At 37.7% G+C, this 20,112-nt stretch overlaps 3 protein-coding genes across 3 annotated transcripts; all 3 read left to right on the top strand.

Moving 5' to 3' along the window:
• Nucleotides 1-657: 657 nt before the first annotated feature.
• PKNH_1414400 (conserved Plasmodium protein, unknown function) lies at nt 658-10,477 on the top strand (the record flags this gene model as incomplete). The annotated part of the gene is made up of 2 exons (XM_002261997.1): nt 658-1,171; nt 1,347-10,477. 2 exons carry the CDS (start codon nt 658-660, stop codon nt 10,475-10,477), a joined length of 9,645 nt encoding a protein of 3,214 aa, XP_002262033.1.
• Nucleotides 10,478-11,612: 1,135 nt separating this feature from the next.
• Nucleotides 11,613-12,440, top strand: PKNH_1414300 (septum formation MAF-like protein; the record flags this gene model as incomplete). The annotated part of the gene is made up of 1 exon (XM_002261996.1): nt 11,613-12,440. The coding sequence occupies one exon, from the start codon at nt 11,613-11,615 to the stop codon at nt 12,438-12,440; it is 828 nt and encodes a 275-aa protein (XP_002262032.1).
• A 1,504-nt stretch (nt 12,441-13,944) lies between these two features.
• On the top strand, nt 13,945-20,025 carry PKNH_1414200 (uncharacterized protein; the record flags this gene model as incomplete). Its single annotated transcript, XM_002261995.1, has 1 exon — nt 13,945-20,025. The coding sequence occupies one exon, from the start codon at nt 13,945-13,947 to the stop codon at nt 20,023-20,025; it is 6,081 nt and encodes a 2,026-aa protein (XP_002262031.1).
• Nucleotides 20,026-20,112: the final 87 nt, after the last annotated feature.

Raw genomic sequence — 20,112 nt, 5'->3', positions numbered from 1 at the left:
GGTGCATAAGTGTACGAATAAAATGCAGTACTGATGGAGCGTATAGATTCCTTTCCATTTTTGCAGTACCCTTTTTGAGTGCAATTAGGGGAATATGCCTTGCTGTATTTGCTTTGTTGCAATGCTGAAGTAATACCAAGGGGGAACCCCTCCATCGATAGAATCCAGAATGTAAAGTAACTTTGCAATTGATGCTTACTTCTCTGTTGGCACACAAATGTACGCCTATTCGCAGGAGCGAAGAGAGGCGTAGTTCTGGGCGAACCTAGCCGTACGATGAGAAGGCTTCTCCCCCCCTTTGGTTTGTTCACAATACATGTATTTATACACTCCCATATGTATATATGTATATATATATATTTTTTTATGTGCTTGCATTTGCGCCTACCCACCCACCCCCTTCTCATTGAGACTTCCCAATCGGGGGCAGTCCACCAGGACACATAACAATAAATATATTTCCACGGAAAAAGAAAAAAGGCATAGAAAAAAAACAACTTTGTGTGGGTTAGGAAAAAGGTCTGTCAGTTATTTGTGAAGGCCTTTTTTTTTTTTTTTTGGAGACAACCCCAATATTTGCTCTGTTTTTCGTAGCGGGCGCATGACCACAGTTGAGACCCCTCCCCTCGTATTTGCCACATTTCCGCTGATGAAAAGATGACCGCAGAGGGAGAGCAGCACCACGTGGGTGGGGACAAAATGATGAGGCATCTTAGGGAGTTAGAAAAGAGCTACCACATTATGACGAAGGAGTATGAGAATATAACAAACATTAATACAAGGAATAATGTAGAAAACATCAGGATAATAAAAAATTTATTTATTTTAAATACCCTGATCCATCAAGTGAATAAAAAGCATTTAATGAATGCCTTTGAAAATGTAGAAAATACATTAATATTTATTTTAAAAAAAAATAACACAAATTTTGTCTTAAAATTGATAGCCATATTTTATCTAAATTTGTGTACCTATACAAGCTATAATGTTAGAGAACTATATGGCAGGTTATTTGAGATGACCCTGAACAGATCGTTAGTTAACTCTCCAAGTGAATTGAAAAAGCTACATGAGCACTTTTTAAAGAATACGCTTCTTTTCACCTCCTTAATTTTGGCACATGTACATTCTCAGATCGGTCCACACATGACTGCCCTGATTGAGTACTCAAGTAATACTCACCACGAGGGTGACTGTTGTCTTATAGGGTTCCCCCCTGATGGGGGAATGTCTCCGTTTAAGTGGCATGCCAGCCCACTGCAGCCATGTTGGCATGTCACGGTAAAACCGATTTAGCTTTCCAACATACACCTATTTACCACACTACCTTTTCCTCCCCTTCTCAGAAAAAATAAAAAAATCCGACAGCAAAGAATCCAGGTATTTCTACCTAAAGTGTGTAAACAAAATAATAAAAACAGTGCAAATGACCCCCGCGGATAGTGAAAAGATCTACAAATTTTTGAAAAGACAATTTAATGAAAAGGATGAATTAATTAAATACAGAATTATTAAGTGTGTGATGTCCATGTTTATTGTACACCCTGAATACTCTCTCTTGGACTTTGATTTTTTTGTAAATTGTATCCTTGATGATACTTACTTAAGTACATGTATCTCCCTGGTGAACCTCATACACATCATCAAGCTTCTCACTGTGATATTCTGCAATTGCACCAATGTGAGTTATAAGCGAAGTATCAACGACCACGGTGCAGGTAGAAGTCGCATCGGTAAGGCGGAAGAGGATGCCTTCATAAGGAATGGGGCAACAGATGAAGATGATGAGGAGGAAGAGGAAGACGACGTTGATATCGAGGAAAGGGAAGAGGGAGAAGATGATCAGGACCATGAAGAAAAAGAAAGTTATGCACAAGAGAAGGAAAAAAAGAGGAATAATAAAGGAAGCAAAACGACAAACGTTGAAGGGAAAAAGAAAAGTTTTTTCTCCGATTTTTTAAAAATCGCTACAGACGAAATAGTGTCAAAAATTAGCAATATAAAGTTAGAAGAAAAAGAGGGAGGAAAAAATTACATTAAGCTAGAACATGTGGATGGGTTTTTATTTCTCAGTGATAACCTCTTTAATAAAAAATTTGTGAGAAATAAAAAGAGCGTATTATTTGTTTACGACTTTCCTTCCTTTTTGGTCTTCTTTAAGAAGACCTTGTTGAATATGTTCAGCGATTATCATCACGATTACACGGAATTGAAGAAACTCCACTTTTTGAGGAAGTTGGAAAAGTACACATACTACGCAGATGTGCTAAACCACTTTGGAACGAATGTGTACACCCCTGGGAAAGGTGGAGATGCAATTGCCGTTGCGGGGAAGGTGTACGAATTTTTTAGAAAGCAGAAGAAGGGATCCAGAATGAGAGGGGCTTCATCCGTATCTGTTGGAGAGGAAGCAAGCGACAGTGATACATTTATCAACTACCTCCTAGAGAAAGACTACAAATTAATGAAAGAAAAGGAACAACTGCGTTATGATGATTTACAAGCATCAATTGAGGAGAAAAAAATCCTCAAAACGTATTACTCCTTGATACGTAATACCCTGTTAAGAAGCATTTTCTTCCAGTCTTTTAAAAATTTACTCTCTTTTTCGAAGAAATTTTCTGGAAAGTCAATCATAAAAATTATCAAGCTATTTCTACACCTGTTGGATGTGGCGTGCACAAATTGCGCTAAAAAGAAAAACTTAAAGAATCGACTGCACACGAACAATATAACAAATAGCTTTGAAATCAATTTTCTCCTCTTCTACTTCACAGACATTGTACAACAGTTGGTGAGGGAGAAAAAAAGAGACACCTACACGATTGTTAAGGAGAAGGAGTACAAAGCAAAGGAGAGGGAAAAGTGGAAAATGGACGACACGAACGAATACGATGACCGCGCAGAGAGAACAAGGATTGCACATGAGGAGGAAAATGAGAAAAGACAGAACAGCTCGTTATTTTGTGAACAAATAGACCAGAAAGGTAGGACAATTGTGCAGAGTAATACGACCCAGTGTGGTGAAAAGGGCACAAAAAACTTCGAACAGATTGGCACTACAAAATCGAGTGACACACACCCAGGCGATTCCACGCACGGAGGAGAGAATGATTCAAATTGGTACAATCGAAAGAGTAGTACTTCCAGTCAAAACGGGATGGACTCATCAAATAGCAACAAAAGGTATAACGAGTTCAGAGCCATCAAGGGAAAAAATAGAACAAAGGAAGAAGAAAAGAAAATCGAAGAAGATAACAAAGTAAGGGTCTACATACAAAATCAAGTAAAGAATTATTTAATACGAAACAATGATACAAATATGGATGTGAATGAAAAAAAAAAATATAACATTCTCCTTAAAGGGCTGATCATTTTATACAATAAAATCATAGTAAACAATAGTAGCATAAAAAAAGACAAGTATAATAAGTATGAGAGCTTTTTGAAAATTATCCTGAACAATATGAACGGAGTTCACATTGATATAGATTTAGTTAGACACATCATACATTTATTTGTTAAGGTATTTTTAAAGTTTCCTCAGTACACATATAATTTAATAACCCTTCTGGTAAATTACATTACGATAATTAACGCCAATTTCATGACCTCCTTAACTCTGAACACATTTGATGATATAGAAAAACAAGTAAGCATATTAATTATCAGCTCTGTTTCTTTAGAGAAGATTCTGTACTCCTCCTGCAGGTTTTATAGGTTGTACCATTTGAATAATTTAATTCTATGCGTTTTTGATATTTGCAAGTTATTTTTGTCCAAGGTGCAGACACACCCTTTGAAGACCATCAACGAGATGAGGAGAATTATTTCCTTTTCGCTTATTCATGCCATCTCATCGGTGGTTGTGTACGAGGAGGTGCGGAACAGACGAACCGTTCAGAACTGTGGGCAGATCGATGCTGGTGAACGAATCTCCGAAATGGAACCGTGTGTAGCCACAACCCAAGAAAAGATGCAGGAAATTTTCGATAAACATGAGCAGCTCTATGACAATATCCTATTTAAACTGCTGACGGACATTCTGCGCGAAATGCTGAACGAAATTGAGAAGGAAAAAATGCAATGCTTTATCAGTTCCTATGAAGAACAAATTAAAAAAAAAAAAATGAATTCATCGAATTTCTTTATCGTGGATAATTTATTCATCCTAGTGTATATCTTAAAAACTGTGCATACTATTCTAGCATCAGATATTCTGACCTTTCTCTTTTTCGATCATATTTACAAAATTGTGCAGACCCTGTTCGATTTCTTGCGCCAAGTGTATCAGGTGAAAAAAGACCATTATGACAAGGGTTCTGAAAATTACGAAGTTCAGGTCCCCACGATAACCTCCTCAAAAAAGAGAAAAGAGAAAAGCGCCACCACTGGAAGTTACTCTAAAAAGGAGGGAACAAATTCCTTCCACTTTTTTGAGTACGGATTTACACAAATGTGCAGACTGATAAACATTGAAAATGTTTTTTTGATTTTCCTGATTTACATGCTGAAGATTTTTTGCCGCGTATTCAAATTTGTGAAGCATAAATTCGGGAAGGGAGCAAAAACTGCAGGATCCTCAGAGTATGTCGCGCTTGGAAGGAACGGAACCAATATAGGTATCAAATCTGTCGAGGAGAGATCCCCTTGTGAAGGAAACTACCGCGAGAAAAATTACAAACAGGATAGCAGTAGCAGTGGCACTACTATAGTTGCGATGGAGGAAGTTACTAATACTACTGTTAATGCGGCAACTGTGACTGTCCCAATGAAGAAACCATTTACCCCCATATGGGAGGCGCTGATCGAGGCCAAATCCTTCGAAGGAACGCCCTTTAACGTCTTCCTGGATTTGCTAATATATTTGGTAAAAAATAAGGACAAGGACAATTTCAACAACGCAGTTATTAACATCCTGCAGAGAGGAGAAGAAAACCACAGGGCAAAGAAAAAAAGGAAGGAAGGTATTAAAGATATTGGAAAAAGGAAGAGACAACTGTATGGAGAAGAGCCAGAATTGGACGTCCTATATATGCTGACAAATCACTACGAAGTCTATTACGAATTGGTGCTAATCCATTTCGTACAACTTTTCCAACTGTGTGTAGAAAAAAAAAAATATTTCAACGTGATTATAAAAAATATTTATCGGTGTATTTTAAATGTGGAGTTAAATAAAAACGAGTTAATAATTTATTTGCTAATTTTGGATAAGTTTTTAAAAACTAAATTTTTTAACAAAAAAAAAGGGAAAATATTCAAATGTATGTTACCCATATTTAATGTACTAAATAGCCATTTTGTTAATAAAAATAGTGGACTTTTAAATGCTCTTTTGATAAAAAATTTGACTCATTTTATTTGTCAAGATGATAATATAGACTCCTACATCTTCAGTTATGTTACGAAATTTTATCAGGCATACTCCAGACAAATTCTGCAGGAAAAATATTTGTGTGTCATTTTTTCCATTTTTTTAAAAAGTGTCATTTTGTCTTATATCAAGATTGAAGATAATAATTCATATGTCGTGAAGAATGTGACTTCTGTGAAGAAAGAAAATAGTATGTCTAACCTGGAGGGGGCATTCCCCTCTAGTAATTTAAGTGTCGGCTCCTTCTGTAGCAGTACCTTTTTGGATACTCCAAGTAGCACACCTAGTCGGAAGGTTTTAGTAGATAAGGGGAGAGCTACAAAAAAAATTAAACCAAAGAAAGCCACATTCACGCTAGCAAACTTCCGAACTTTGGATTTGTGTCAACCGCTTAGCTTTTCAGGACGACGAATGAGGAGAAGTACGAGCAGAAGAATCAATCATAGTAAATTTTATAACCGCTCGGAGAAGGGTAAATTGACAAAATATTCCAACAGTGGCTTATCAAGGTGCACACAGGGGAAAATAAGTCATGTGGACAAACTAGCGAATGATAACCTGTTTAATGAAAAAAAGGGGAAGATCCTAGAATTCTTCGATACCTACCTTAACATGCTGAAGGTTATTGCACACGATAACAAAGTATTTTCAGTGGTTTTGAGAAACTTCAATGTGGTAATACGAAGAATGCACACACGAGTCAACCTGTGCAGGATTAAGGACTGCCTGTATGTCGTGCTTGCTTATATACTCAAGGCGGAAAACACCAACACGTACCGATTCGAAGTTAACCGTGGGGGATGTGTCATAGAGCTGTTTAACAACCTGTTGAGGATTCTGCGAAAGGGGGGCATGCGAATCGGCAGAAAAGGGGACACAAAGTTGGGGGTCAAAAAGGGCCATAAATTACCCACTCGTAAGAAAGGTTCCACGGAGATGAAGCTTTCCACCTCCCAGAGACAAATGTACTCGGAAGTTGAGAGCCATGTGGTGAACATATTCGAACTCTTCCTAACCTGTTATGAAAAGAAAACGGACCGCCGATTGTTCACCACGATTAACATCATGTTCCGTTTGGTGAAGAAAAAAAAGTTGGAAAAATTTATGAACAAAATATCTATACTGATACAGAGGAACATATTTTTGCAAAGCGATAAGAATAAAATTCAAGTCGCAATAAAGTGTCTGTGTAAATTGTCGAAGAGAAAGATCCAAATTCCATTAAGCGACAATTTTGATTATCATCTGTTGGTCATTTACAACCATCACAGTGGAGACATGTTGAATAAATGTTTTACAGAATTTCTGAAAATGAGAATACAGACGTACGGTTTTTATAATGTTAGCCAATGGATAAAATTGTTTGACAGAATTTTAAATTCTAAAAATATGTTTCTGTATGACCTTATAAAGTATCGATCCAAAGGAAGATACGCTAAGTATGAAAGGAGTGATTGTAATAAAAATTTGTCTGAACACGATGCCACGAAGGAAAATAATTTACTAACCAATGAGAAACAGCCAAGTGAGGAACTGAAGGACTCCGTCACTTTCCACACTTCATTGTTTAGCAAGCATTTTTCCCAGAATAGGCACATAAATTTACAAGAAGAAAATGAGGAAAAGGGGGGAGACAGGGTCATGTACTTTTTTAACGTTTTCAAATTAAGGCAAAGTGATTTCACCTTTTCCTTTGACACGAAATATTTAGTAATGAAATTGTTGTTATTTTTTTTAAAAACGGTTAGTCTTTCCCCCCTTGTGTGTGTGCACAACGACGCTTACTATGTGAGTTATGTAAAGAGGCGTCTGAAGAAGGGGATACTGAACGTGGGGGGTCCAGCCAATGGTCAGGAAAAACATATGGGCGGTAGGATTCGTGATGCTAGAAGCTTGAATGGAGCCGCGAGAAAAGGATACAGAAAGGAAGGGTCTCCAAGGAGCAACGGGAAAGATAGCGGCACGTGCACGCGAAGAAGCCACGACAGTGATAGTAGTTGTAATGACCTCGTCTCAGCGCAACAATCTAGCACATGGAATAAAATGAACAAACCGGAACATATCCCTCCAGGTGATAACTTCCTCCTAAGGGAAGGAAAACACATGATGAAGGATAAAATCAGTTACATCGAAGATGTGCTCATACGTAAGAAGTGTTCCAAAGAAGAAATTAAATTTAACAACGTCGACATAGAAAGTGTCGTGGAAAACTTTTCCCTGTATGATAATATTGAACAGATGTTAAACATCATATTGCACAATATAAATTATGGAATCAGATTTGAGAAGTTGTCTAGACTAGCCATAAAAGCTTTGATTCTATTTTTAAAAATTTTTAAGAGTTCCAAAATAATTTTGGATGAATTTTCTACTAACCATGAAATTATTCTGCTGGCAAATTACGAAATTAATATTTTCACGTCCTTGAAGATGTACTATGAGTCTTTTCATTTTTTGTATTTTAGCTACCTAGAGGGCGATCCCCCTCGTGGAGGGAATAATTCAGACTTGGTGGGAGATAAACCCAATGAATATCTTCAATTTTCGCACTTTTTTCTGAAGCCACTGATGAGGGTGTACAACTTATTTCTATTGCTAAACGAAATTGGGTTGTGCAACTCGCACTCAAAATTTGTGGAATACTTTTTTTATTTTGCTGTCAAAGGAAGTCATGCTGTTAGAGAAGAACTGGCCGATAGTACAGTATATGTACGCGAAAAGTCCGACATGATCAACGGGAATATTTCCATGGATGGACATGACGCTTCTAATGGGGATGCTCTTGCACACGTGAGTGGAAGGAAGAAAATCCCTACAATAAATTCATCACTCTTCTTCTCAGAATTCGATTCCTCCGTTTATTACCTCTTTTCATACAAAGCATTCTGCCTATATATAATAAATAGCGAGAAGGCCCAAAGGAACCTTGGAAATTTTAACATAAAAACAGTGGTAAAAAATATTAGCTACATTTTGTATGACACCATTGTTATGTATTTTTGGTCTTTTGGGCATAACAGAGAAGGAGGGGAAAAGGATTTTCAGGATCAAGTGGTTCACAGATTTTTTACCTGCATGAACGATAAGGCAAGAAGCTTATCCATTTTTTATTTTAGCGCATTTGTAATATTTTTGCAATTTTTAAATGTCATAAGGAGGAGCAACGAGCTTATCATAAGTGCGAAGAATTGTACGCTCTACAAAACGTTAATATATTTTTTGTGTTACCATTTGAAGGAGCACAAAGACAAATTAAAGGAGGAAACGAAGGAGATATACTTTTCGTTCATTTTTGGGTACTTAAGTTTAACTGGATTTGTTTCAGATTTGTCCCATGACGCTATCAACTCCATTTCTGATCAGGGGGATATCATACCGAATGAGACGCAGTTGTCCAGTTCAGTAGCGGCTGAAAATAGGGAAAAAAAATCTGATAGGATTGAAAATTCAAGCAAAAGTAACGGAGGTGGAGATATGTCTAAACCTTCCTCTGTACCCAGTGAAATTGTGCAGGATTCTTATAATGCATCAAGGATATCTTTTTTAAAAACTATTTTGGATTACGTTCTGAAGCATTTGGTAATGCTGGTGAACGAAAAGGTTTTACCAAGCGTGCTCGAATTTGTCTCTGTCGCGCATGAGCATTTCGCAAATGTGTACGTTGAAGGGGGGATCCACAACGGTGTTATTGGAAAGGTCTTCACACTGCATTTATTCGTATTGGGTATGTTTTTGAAAAAGCGGCGTTATGGAGATAAACGCGGCGGTGGTGAATTCAGAAGTGTGCACGATGGGGATATGCTGACCCTGCTGTGGAACTCCGTGCTCAGCTGCTACGCCCTCCTGGAGAGGTTAGAAGGGGCGCAGTTGGAAGAAGGGAAGGCGGAGGAGGGAAAAGCGGAAGATGGGAAGGCGGAGGAGGGAAAAGTGGAAGATGGGAAGTCAGCAGATGCTGAAGTTATGGATGCAGAAGCAACAGGTGCAAAAAAGACGGAAGACAAAATGGCGCAGAAAATAAGAGGGTTGCTGCAGGCGCTCTTTCTGGAAAAGATGAAACTCCTGAAGGAGGAAAAGTTGAGCACCAGACTTCTGAAATTGTTTTTTCAAAAGTGCAGAGAAAGTGATCTGCAAAATTACCTAATCCATATGAAAAGTTACAAAGGGGAAATTGCCAAAATTGTAAAGGAACAGGATTTGCCACGCTTAAAACTATTTTACATAAAGGTTATCATTTTTATACATTTTATCAACACAACAGATATGATGAATAGAAACAGCAAGGTACATTACACGGAGGAAATATTGAACGTGTTTATCACAGCCTCACGTAGGATGAAAATGACATACCACAATATTGGCATAGAAATGAGGCGAAGAAATATAAGCTCCAAAAAGAGAGAAGAAGGAAATGGACACACAAAGAATCAAATTATACACTCCTTTTTAAATGCCATAAAGAATATATTTACCCTTTTACTTAAAAGGGAAGATTCAATCGTTTCTTATTTTACACACAATTTGATAAAGAACGACATGCTCCCCATTCTCATGGTTAACCATTGCACGGATAATTTGCAATACGAAGAATTGGTAGCAGCTAATTCTTGGGAGGAAGATATTATTACCTATCCGGTGAAAATTTTAAATTCATTTTTTGACACCTTCATCAGTAGAGAAGCACTCTTGAGGAAGATTATCATTCCGTACATTACCTTTGTTCACCAAGTTTGTCGTTTATGTGATGCCAAGAGGGTTGATATTACAAAGTCTTTCTTTACCATCCAGGCGGATGGAGACGAAATGACTAATCCGTTAAGTGTGGATGAAGGAAGTTCGTGTCCACAGAAGTGTTTTTCCCACGCAAAAGTGATAAGAACGGAAAGTGGCACCACGACTGTATATTTCAAAGAAGTAACAAATCTTTTTAGAAATATCGCCTTTAAGAATGCCTCTTTTTTTAAGAACATCCTGACGGACATTAGTGCGGAGGAGAAAGTTATGGTGTATAACCTCATCAAGGAGGCAATTGCCGCGGAGAAGCACACGGAGCAGCGGAGTAAGCAGGAGAAGGAAAAGCTGGATTTCAGTTTTGTGAATTAGGAATGCGCCTTCGGCTGTTAATCACATTGATAAGGGGGGGGGTATATTAAAGAAGCGTGCCATTTCGAGGAGTTTCTATTAAGATGTTTTCAACGCCTAGCTAGATGCCCTATCTTCGAAGGAGCTTCCATTTTGCCCTGCCTTGCCATGTACACAGTGTGTATTTTGCGGAAATTACGCCAATTCTATGAGCTACTACGGAAAGTGTAGGGGAATTTTTTTCAGCTACGTGAAATCTACAGATGGGTGTGCGCCGATGTGGTGAAACGTTCTAGGACATCTTAACATTGTAGGCTGATCTCATTATTAGCGCACCTCTACATTGAAAACGCGTGTGCATAGAGGAATAAGTTCTCACATTTGATTTATTCGTGCGCTAGGATTACTCCTCGGTTGCTACTTCCTACGTGGATCTGCATACAAGCCAAGTTGCTTTTTCAACTAGAAATGGCATTTGTCACACTAGTGGCTCTTTTCATATACGTGTATTGCAAGCTACACATGACATAATTTTACCTTTTCAGAGCATGTACGAGGATAGCTTTTTCCTTTTTCTTTTTTTTTTTTTTTTTTTTTTTTTTATTTCGTTTTGTATGAATTTGCATGTTGTGCAATTTTTGACCACTTGTTAGTAAAAGCGTTAACACATCAAAGTGTATATTTCTGGATATGCAAAATTTTGTAGGCGCCGGAGGGGTAACCCTTTATTGAGTTCCAAATAGGAAGTGTTACTATTGGGTGAACAAACAGATAAAGGAAAACACATTGTGATGTTCTCTTTTCTTTTCTTTTTTTTTTAAATAATTAGAAGTATGCATGAAAAAAAGGGGGTCGTGATAATTTATGCTCAGTATGTTATGCCCCGCTTAAGAATACAGCACCCCAATGCAACTGTCTGCAGTAAGTTCCCCCCTTTGTGAGGTCCCCTACATTTAGTCGGCCAAAAAAAAAAAAAAAAAAAGAAATAAAACAATTTGATTTTAATTATTACTCACTTCGCAGTGATAAGCCTGGCAAAAAGGCATAGCGAGCGGAATAACTAGGGCCATATGGAGTGTGACAATATCGCCCAATTAGGAATCCTCCAAATCTCTCACCTCTTTCCATATTACCTCCTTTTTCGCGCAAAACGAAAATGAAACAACATTCGCACATCATCGGCCTAGGCGACATTTTCACAGATGCAAAAAAATGTTGGGTTCTTTTGGCTAGCAAATCCCCAAGGAGAATAGAGTTAATGAAATTAATGGGGGTATCAAATTTATACATTTGCGAATCAGGATTTGAGGAAAATTTAGATAAAAAACAGTTTGCTTCTGCTGAGCATTATGTTAAAGAAAATGCGTTACAGAAGGGGCTAAATGTAGTAAAGCATGTCTGGTTTGGGGAGCAAGCAAATACTCACATGGAACAGAATCCTAAGGAAGCGGAGAAAGAAAACACACAACAAGGGAGTAATAATGGGCATTTGTCAAATGGCCAACCTGATAACAAAGAGCATTGTACAGATGCAACAAAAAAGTATGAACTCAGAAATTTGTATAGTACCTATGACCCCATGCCAAATGTTATAATCTCATGCGACACAATCGTTACGCTGAATGACGAAATAATAGAAAAACCTCTGAACAGGGAGCATGCCCTTGAAATTTTAAAAAAATTATCATCTAATGTTCATTGCGTTTATACAGCTGTCTGTATATTTTTATACAAAACAAAAGTGCCCATCACATTTATCGAAAAAACAGACGTATATTTTGACCACTTGTTGGAGGGAGATATTCTGGCATATTTAAATTCCAGTGAACCGTATGATAAGGCTGGCGCTTACTCTATCCAAGGAGTCGGTTGCCAATTTATAAAAAAAATTAATGGTTGCTATTACAACGTTATGGGGTTACCAATTAATAAACTCTCCAAAACGTTGACGCAGTTATATGTGGAGGGAAAAATATCAGCATGATAGACATAAACGCGAATCAATTGGCTATCCTAAGTGTGTATTCTTCGGAGCGCACCCAAACATACATATGGAAATAAGTATAATCACACGTATAAGGGAGCTTGCCTTTGGATACTTCTAACGAAGTTGTGTAGATCACCTTTGTCCATTTGTGTCGCACACCATCTGGCTCTCTACGATCAATGTTTATTTCAATCACGGAAAGACAAAAAAAATAAAACAGTTCTCTTTTAACAGAATATATAAAATGGAGGGTAAAAAAAAAAAAAAAAAAAAAATCTTCTAAAAGGAGACCTTCCCAATTTGTGGATTTATCAACGTATGGAAAATCGAAAGGGGAAAAACTTTATTAAAAAAATATAACACAGAATGTATTCCCTTTAGACTAGCGCCTCTGAGGATAACACCATTTTTAAGTAACACATACCACATGCACTGTTTTGCAGACACGCGCAAATGTGAGGGGGAAAAAAAAAATAAATAAATAAACAAATTTCCATTTATAAATAAAAGGAATACAAGAGAAAAAATTCACGAAAAATTAAGATTTATCTGGTTTTTTGCAGCTAAGGGGAATATATAAACTTTTCTGTATGGGGAAGAAAAATTGTATCAACATGCGGGCAAAACGTTGCTTTTTTTTTTTTTTTTTTTTTTTTTTTAGCGTGAAGGTATTCCCTTTATCTACAAAATTGAGTTTTATTATTTTATTTATTTTACTCCTTCAGTGTGTATGCCACTATTTGTTCCTTGTGCGTGAATGTATATACTTCTCCTGTTGTTAAAATAGAAGCACGCAAGAAACGCGTGTACATATATACATATGCTATATGTACGTGGGGTGGAATGCATGCCGGGAGCTACCTTGGCGGTGTTTTTCCCACTATGCTGCTCTAGTGTCAATAAGAAAAGACACAAAATATCCTCCTCACCATTCTTGCGAAAACTTTGTTCACTTTTTTATGTGTATATGCATTCTGCAAGGGCGTCTTTTGCCCATTTATGTTATAGCCTGAACAACTGTTGTGTTCAGAATTCAGCGGCATTGCCGCGATGATAAGGAAATATACTCATGAAAGGAATGTTAAATGGGTTAGAAAACAAACCCAAGAATTGAAAAACGTTTTGTCAAGGGTAGGAAAAGAATACAAAGTAGACGTTAATTCATTTGTCACACTTTTCAGTGCCATTCCGACATACAACTTATTATAAAACTTGTGTAGGTACAGCGCAAATGCACACAACCATTTTATTTCGCTCCGTTCCGTATAGCCCCTTTCTCATTTATTTTAATTATCCCTCTTCCCCCCCTCCTATATCACCTCGATAAAGTTAATAGAGAAGAGACGCAGGTCTCCACACTGGTAGGTATGCGTGCATGCAAAGGGAACGATAGCGAAATGCGTATGTAACTTATGCATGTACAGTGTAAGCATATAATCAAAAAAAAAAAAAAAAAAAAAAAAAAAAATAGATTTATAAATCAATCCGCGGGGACACCAAAATGGGCATGCTGAAAAACACCTTTTCATCATTGAGCATGAAAAATAGGCAGCAGTCTAGGGGGAAGAAGGAAAAGGGGTACGATTCCGATAGTTCCTGCCAGGCTCCGGAAGATTACTTAATAGACAGCGCGAAAATTAACACAAGTGGTGGTGTATCGGGTGACTCAAAAAGTGGAGAACAAAATGGCACAAAGTTGGGTGGCAAATACACCACACTGAAAGGGAAGGCGCAGAACGGACAACAGCTAGCCACACAGAGGAAGAAAAAAAAAAGGAAAGGAAAGTTAAAGCGAATAATACGCAATACGATGCGTCTATTCAAGTCACCAAATTTAGGGAGATTAATATTTAAAGAAAGACAAATAATAGATCCTCAAAATATATTGAACGTTAAGTTCGTCCTAAATAAGCCAACCCATAATCTCCCCCCGAATGTGGTAACACAGAAGAAGAGCATTCAAGTGAGCAAAAGTGCAGAAAGTAAAAAAGAGATTGTCACTAAAATTACCAAAATAATTCCGTTGAAGAAACCTATCCAATTTGTAATGGATAAGCCTGTAAGTAAAAAAATTGAATTGAAGGAAAAGACCACCCAGGATAAATTGCCAAAAAGTGTATCGCCTGTTCCATGTAATGAGCCATTCGAAAATTGCTACAAGGTACGAATAAATAAATGCCAAGTTCCTCGGTTGCAGGAATTATTTGGGCAAATGAGAAAAGGGAGTGACTTCACAGATATGGATGAAGGAACAGCAGTCGACAAGGGGGATATACCCGTCGGCAGGTACAATATGTTGGAAGATAGCACCCACAATAGTAGCGGTGGAATAAATTGTAGCGACGAAAGTGGTGAAAGCAGCCAAAGTGATGAAATCGGTGAAAACTGTAAACTCCGTGATAAGAGTGCTTCATTAGGGGAAGAACATAAGGAGAACACACCCCTAGGAGACAAAACCAACATATTTAATGACCTACTACAAAGTGTAAAGCCTTGTAGAAGCTACAACATGGATGTGAGCCACCCATTATACAACTTCTTGTGCAAAAGTGAAGACTCCTTCTTAAGTTCCAACTGGCACGATCGAATCAATTACGCATTCCGAAACATATGGGCCTTAAAGGAGTATATGCAGGATGACAAAAGTGAGGGCGAAAGAGAAAAGGAGTTTTATAATGAGCTAGAATTATTTCATATGTCCAGCAAAATAGGGGCCTGTGGATTAATATACTCTCTATTTTTTAGCAAGAACAAATCGGAGAATAATTCAATAAACTATTTTAAAAAATGCTTTGTCCAACTTTCCAAGGAGAACTATCCTCACATTTACAAAATATACAAACCCAAATTTGATGATGATTTAGTTTTCCTATTTGACAGTCTCGTGTTCACAGTAATTTTGGGAAGTAAAAGAAATGGCATAAATTATAATATGGCTAGAAAAATATACAGCAATGATATTAAGGGGAAGAAGGTGCTATGTGATTGTATATTTAGTCTGAAAAACAGTTCAAAGTTTTCCTTGCCTGTGGCTAGCCAAATTGATTTCATGGGCATGCGCGTCATTTCGGAACCTCTAATGCCTTTAACTGAGGCCCATCCCCCTGTAGACGTTATTAAGGATATATTTAGAGGCTTTGCATTTAACAATTACATGAGTGATGGTATTAGCAGCGACGATGTCAATACGAATGATCATCTCCTCAGTGATAAGCAGACAATGAAAAAGAAGCCTCAAAATAAATGTATGAATTTACACAACGAGGAAAAATACCTAAAGAAGAAAAAGGAAAAAGTGTTCTATGAAAGAATACTATTGGAGATGGAAAACTATGACCACGAGTTGTACCAACAGATAAGGCAAATGAGCGATTCTATGAATTACCACAGTTGCATTTTCCCCTTTGGATTCTCCAATTATTACAAATGTAAAATATTTAAAAAGAGAAATAATGTAAAAATCTTCAAATCGATAATTGACAATCTGTTCGTTGTAAGGGGGACAGAAGAGGTACTCCCCCCATATATTGACAAGTCAACGGAAGGAAATTTTACCAAAAGGATAAGATATGAGTTTATAAAAAATTATTATGAACACTCATTATGTAATACTACCTTATCTATAGACATTAAAAATTATAAATTTAAAAAGTATAAAAATAACGTCGATCTTTTGAAAGACGCTAGTAGGGAATGCCTCCACAACATTGATAATTATATTTTACCCAAGGTTGTAAATATCATCTCAAATTTTAGCGACAGTTTTGACATCACGAATGTTTATCATTCCCACGGGGTTAACATGCATCACCTCGGATATGTACTACGCACTGATGGGGATACAACACACCCTGAGTTCCTCTCAGAGATTATCTGCAGAGAAATTATTTGCCGCACGTTAAAGTCTATATATTATGAGCACATACATTCCTTTCTGTTAGGAGCACTAGGAAAAGAAAAAAATGGTACCAGCGGGAACTGTAAAAGGGAGAATCAACCCTGTTCTGATGAGAATCCTTACCCTATGCCCCATTTCATTTATGAGGAGAATGTCCACCATTGTGACGACCCCAGTGGTAGCAGCAGGCGGAGGAGAAACGACCAATGGGACGAGGGGGCACTCGAAGAATGCAACAAATTTATCTGCTTCTGTGAAAAGTGTTCCACAGAGTGGGATTATTTTCCGGAGTATGTGCCGCATAAATTTCTAATTCGCTTGGTAAACTTAACCCTAAATATTAGGACATTCGATTCACTGCAGTTCTGGCACCAGGTGCTACTACCAGAGTGTATGAGGAAATTTAAAATCAACCTAAACGATCATGTTAATATTAAAGAGATTGAAATTTATGGACTACTCATATGTATGGAGTACCACTTGGGCGTCTACTTTAACAAGGAGTGTAAGAGGAATTATAAAGTGAGACTGCCGCTAACCTTGGAGGATATGTCTTCCTTTGATTCGAAGAAAGAGAGCGTTCTGTTTCCGAATGTTGCACACCTGAGGGAGGTCTGCGAGTGGGCGGGAAGATCGGAGATCGGAGAAACGATTGAAGGATCAAGAGAAGCAGTTAGTGAAATATCGGGCGATCACGGTGATGACGAAGCGAACGCTTCAAATACCCATGGGTATATTCGCGAAACGGTCAGAAGTGACACCCGTGCTAGGAGGCGGGGGCACGCTTACAAGTCCCTCTATAAGGGTGTCACGACAGTTGCACAGAGGAGTTACTGTAGTTCAGAGCGTAGTTTAAGTGGAGGATCGGAAAACCGACATACTTTGGAGAAAAATGTAATCAGAAGGCATCACGATGATAGTTCTACTTCCTCCAGCAATGGTAATAGCAATGTTAGTAGCAATGTTAGTAGCAATGCTAGTAGCAATGCTAGACACCAAAACGTGTACTCCTTGGTTGACAAGATACGCAAAAAAAAATTGTTATCCTTACGGAGAGGTAGCCGTGCGGCAGAAAAACATAAAAGGGATTTTACACCTAGCACCAGCGTGAGTAGTCGCGTAAGGGAGAACATCCCAAGCAGTATGAATTTGTGCAATAAATTTCAAAGGAGTAACATTGCTCTGTTCTATCCCAAGACAAAAGGATCCTTCCCAAAGTATGCCACGTGGAGTTTCAAAACGGTGGAAAAGCTAATATCACCAAATTTTATTATGCAGGAAAAATTTAAGGTAAAAAATATGCTAAAGGAAAACGTTGTGAACATAATACACCCGAAAAATAGCGACTTTTTACAGATGAGCAATATATGCACAGTTGGCTCATGCAACAAGATCAAGAGTTTTATCCATGAGTATAATATTCCTTGCCACCCCTACTGTATACTGAATGAAAAAATGAAATGCATAAATTATGTTAGGGCTAAGAAGTGCATTTATCTCCTGCTAAATGTTAGCCTGGATAAAAACATTTTCGAGTTATCCAAACAGTTTTTGTTTCTGGCTTATCTGCATTTCGAGCATGGCTATGTGAAGAAGTGTCTAGATGTCTGCTACTACATTTATGGGGTTATTCCGAACATAGGGACAATAAGGAGGGATATACTCATCCTAATCCTTCAGTGCAAAGTGAAGGAGGGGAATATAGATGATGCGCTCATAATTTACAAGCTCATCGTCATTTTTAACAAATTTTATGAAGGACATGGTAACAGCGTGCACACGCTTATTTGCAATGTTCTATTGGCTAGCTACTACTATGATAGGGCAAACGAGCGCAGAGGAAAATGTACCAGTGGGAGGGGCATCTGTGACAAAGGGCGGGAAAATTACCTCAGTAACATTCCCAATGCAGACCGCAGAAATCACAACCAGGGTGATTATCAAATGGAGGTATTTACGACAGATGAAGATTGTGGAAAGAACAAGGTGTTGCTAGACCAAGTGGACCATTTCGAGTTAAAGAAAAGGTATTTACTAAAGGCTTTGCACTACGCAGAAGAAAGTTACGGAGCCATTTCGACAACGTTATGTGATATTTCTACACATTACGTGTGCATATTTGCGCTGATGCTACAAGGAAATATTCTAATGGGACTGCACAAATTCCAGAGCGCGATAAAGTACTACAATATATCACTTCAGAATTGTGAACGAGCCAAAGTGCCCAATTTTGTTACATTACAAAATAAATGCCTGCTAGCAGAGTCTTTAAAAAATAATGGCAATTATGATAAAGCCATCGAAATATCAGAAGAGTGCCTAAAGGCATTAAGTAGCTGCACACAGTCTTCACGCAGTCTAACGCTGTACGTACTTTTTCGGCTAGCTGAAATGAAACAGTACATAGGGTGTAGAGATTTAGTTTATCCAAATATCTTCCTAGATAACATTCCCAATGCTCACATAAAAAAAAAAATTACCACTTCAGATTTTGTGATTTTTGAAAAAAACTACTTAAATGAAAAGAATAAAAAGTATAGAAAGGAGGCAATTGACTTGTACATAAAATTATACTATAGGTTAAAAACGCAGAAGAACTACAACCTCGTTTTTGCTAAAGACATTTTCGGGTGCTACTACACAAAGGATGATTTGTTATCTCAGAAGAATGTGAAAACAGACATGCACCAAGATTATATGGAAAAAATATTCCTAGTGATAAGGGAGATCCTAAAAATAAAAGTAATTTCCTTAAGCATGAAGAAGCAGGTCATGTTAGCTTCCAAACTGTTATGCATCGTGCTAACGAAAAATTCTTCCCCTTTTGTAAGAGAATTGACTTTGCTAAAAAGAGGGGCAAAAAAGAATGTGTACGAAAAGAACCTATCATATGATAAGTTTCACTCTGATGAATGTAGCCCCACAATGGTACAGCCCAGTGTAACCAAAAGGAAAGACCATATGAGTAGGACGCCATACAAGCATAACAATGATCAAGTGTATATAACAGACCTGCTTAGTGATATTCACACAAATGGTCAGGAAATATATGCCAGAAAAACATTACCCTTCCAACTGGGTGATTTCCACCAAAGTAGGCAAAGCAATTTCTTCCACAGAAGTTGTTACACACATGAATATGACTACATATCTATCGAGAAGCTACTCTTCGATGAAACCTATTTTGTCATAGAAGACATATGCAAATGGTGCTATACAAAATGTGACTCGTTCAATAGTAAGCAAAAGGTTGCAACAGAAACCAATTTGAGCCACTTGCTAAACCCTAGCATATGGTTTGACCTACTTTTTTTTTCCGTGATGAAAGGTACTTGTAGTTATACCGAACTGCTCATCCTCATCGACTTGGTTAAATTTTTTTTAACGCCTTTGCAAAAACAGCTAGTTTTATTTCGTGTCAAATCCTTAAGCAATATTAGAGGAGATGAGCAGTACTCGGAGTATATGGAGCATTTGCTAAATAATGAGGGGAAGGAAATTTTGCGTATTATGAATATACTGGATAGGGAAAAAAATTCAGGCAATTTGTGTGTAGATGAACACCCCGAACTTTGTAACTTGCACAAAAAGGATGTGGTAAAAAATGTTGATTATTTGTCTAACATTATTGTCACCAACCCCTGGCTCATGTCCACTTCCAATATATTTGACAACGCAAGGTGACAAGTACCACAAAGCAGATTCAGTATTTCCACTTTTACCTCCCTAAACAGCAGGGTGTGCGCGCGGGAGAAATATTCACCTATACTT

This window comes from Plasmodium knowlesi, assembly GCF_000006355.2.
Source record: "Plasmodium knowlesi strain H genome assembly, chromosome: 14".
Taxonomy (NCBI): Eukaryota; Apicomplexa; class Aconoidasida; order Haemosporida; family Plasmodiidae; genus Plasmodium; species Plasmodium knowlesi.
Note: the sequence above shows the minus strand (reverse complement) of the source record. Positions and strands in the feature narration are given on the sequence as shown.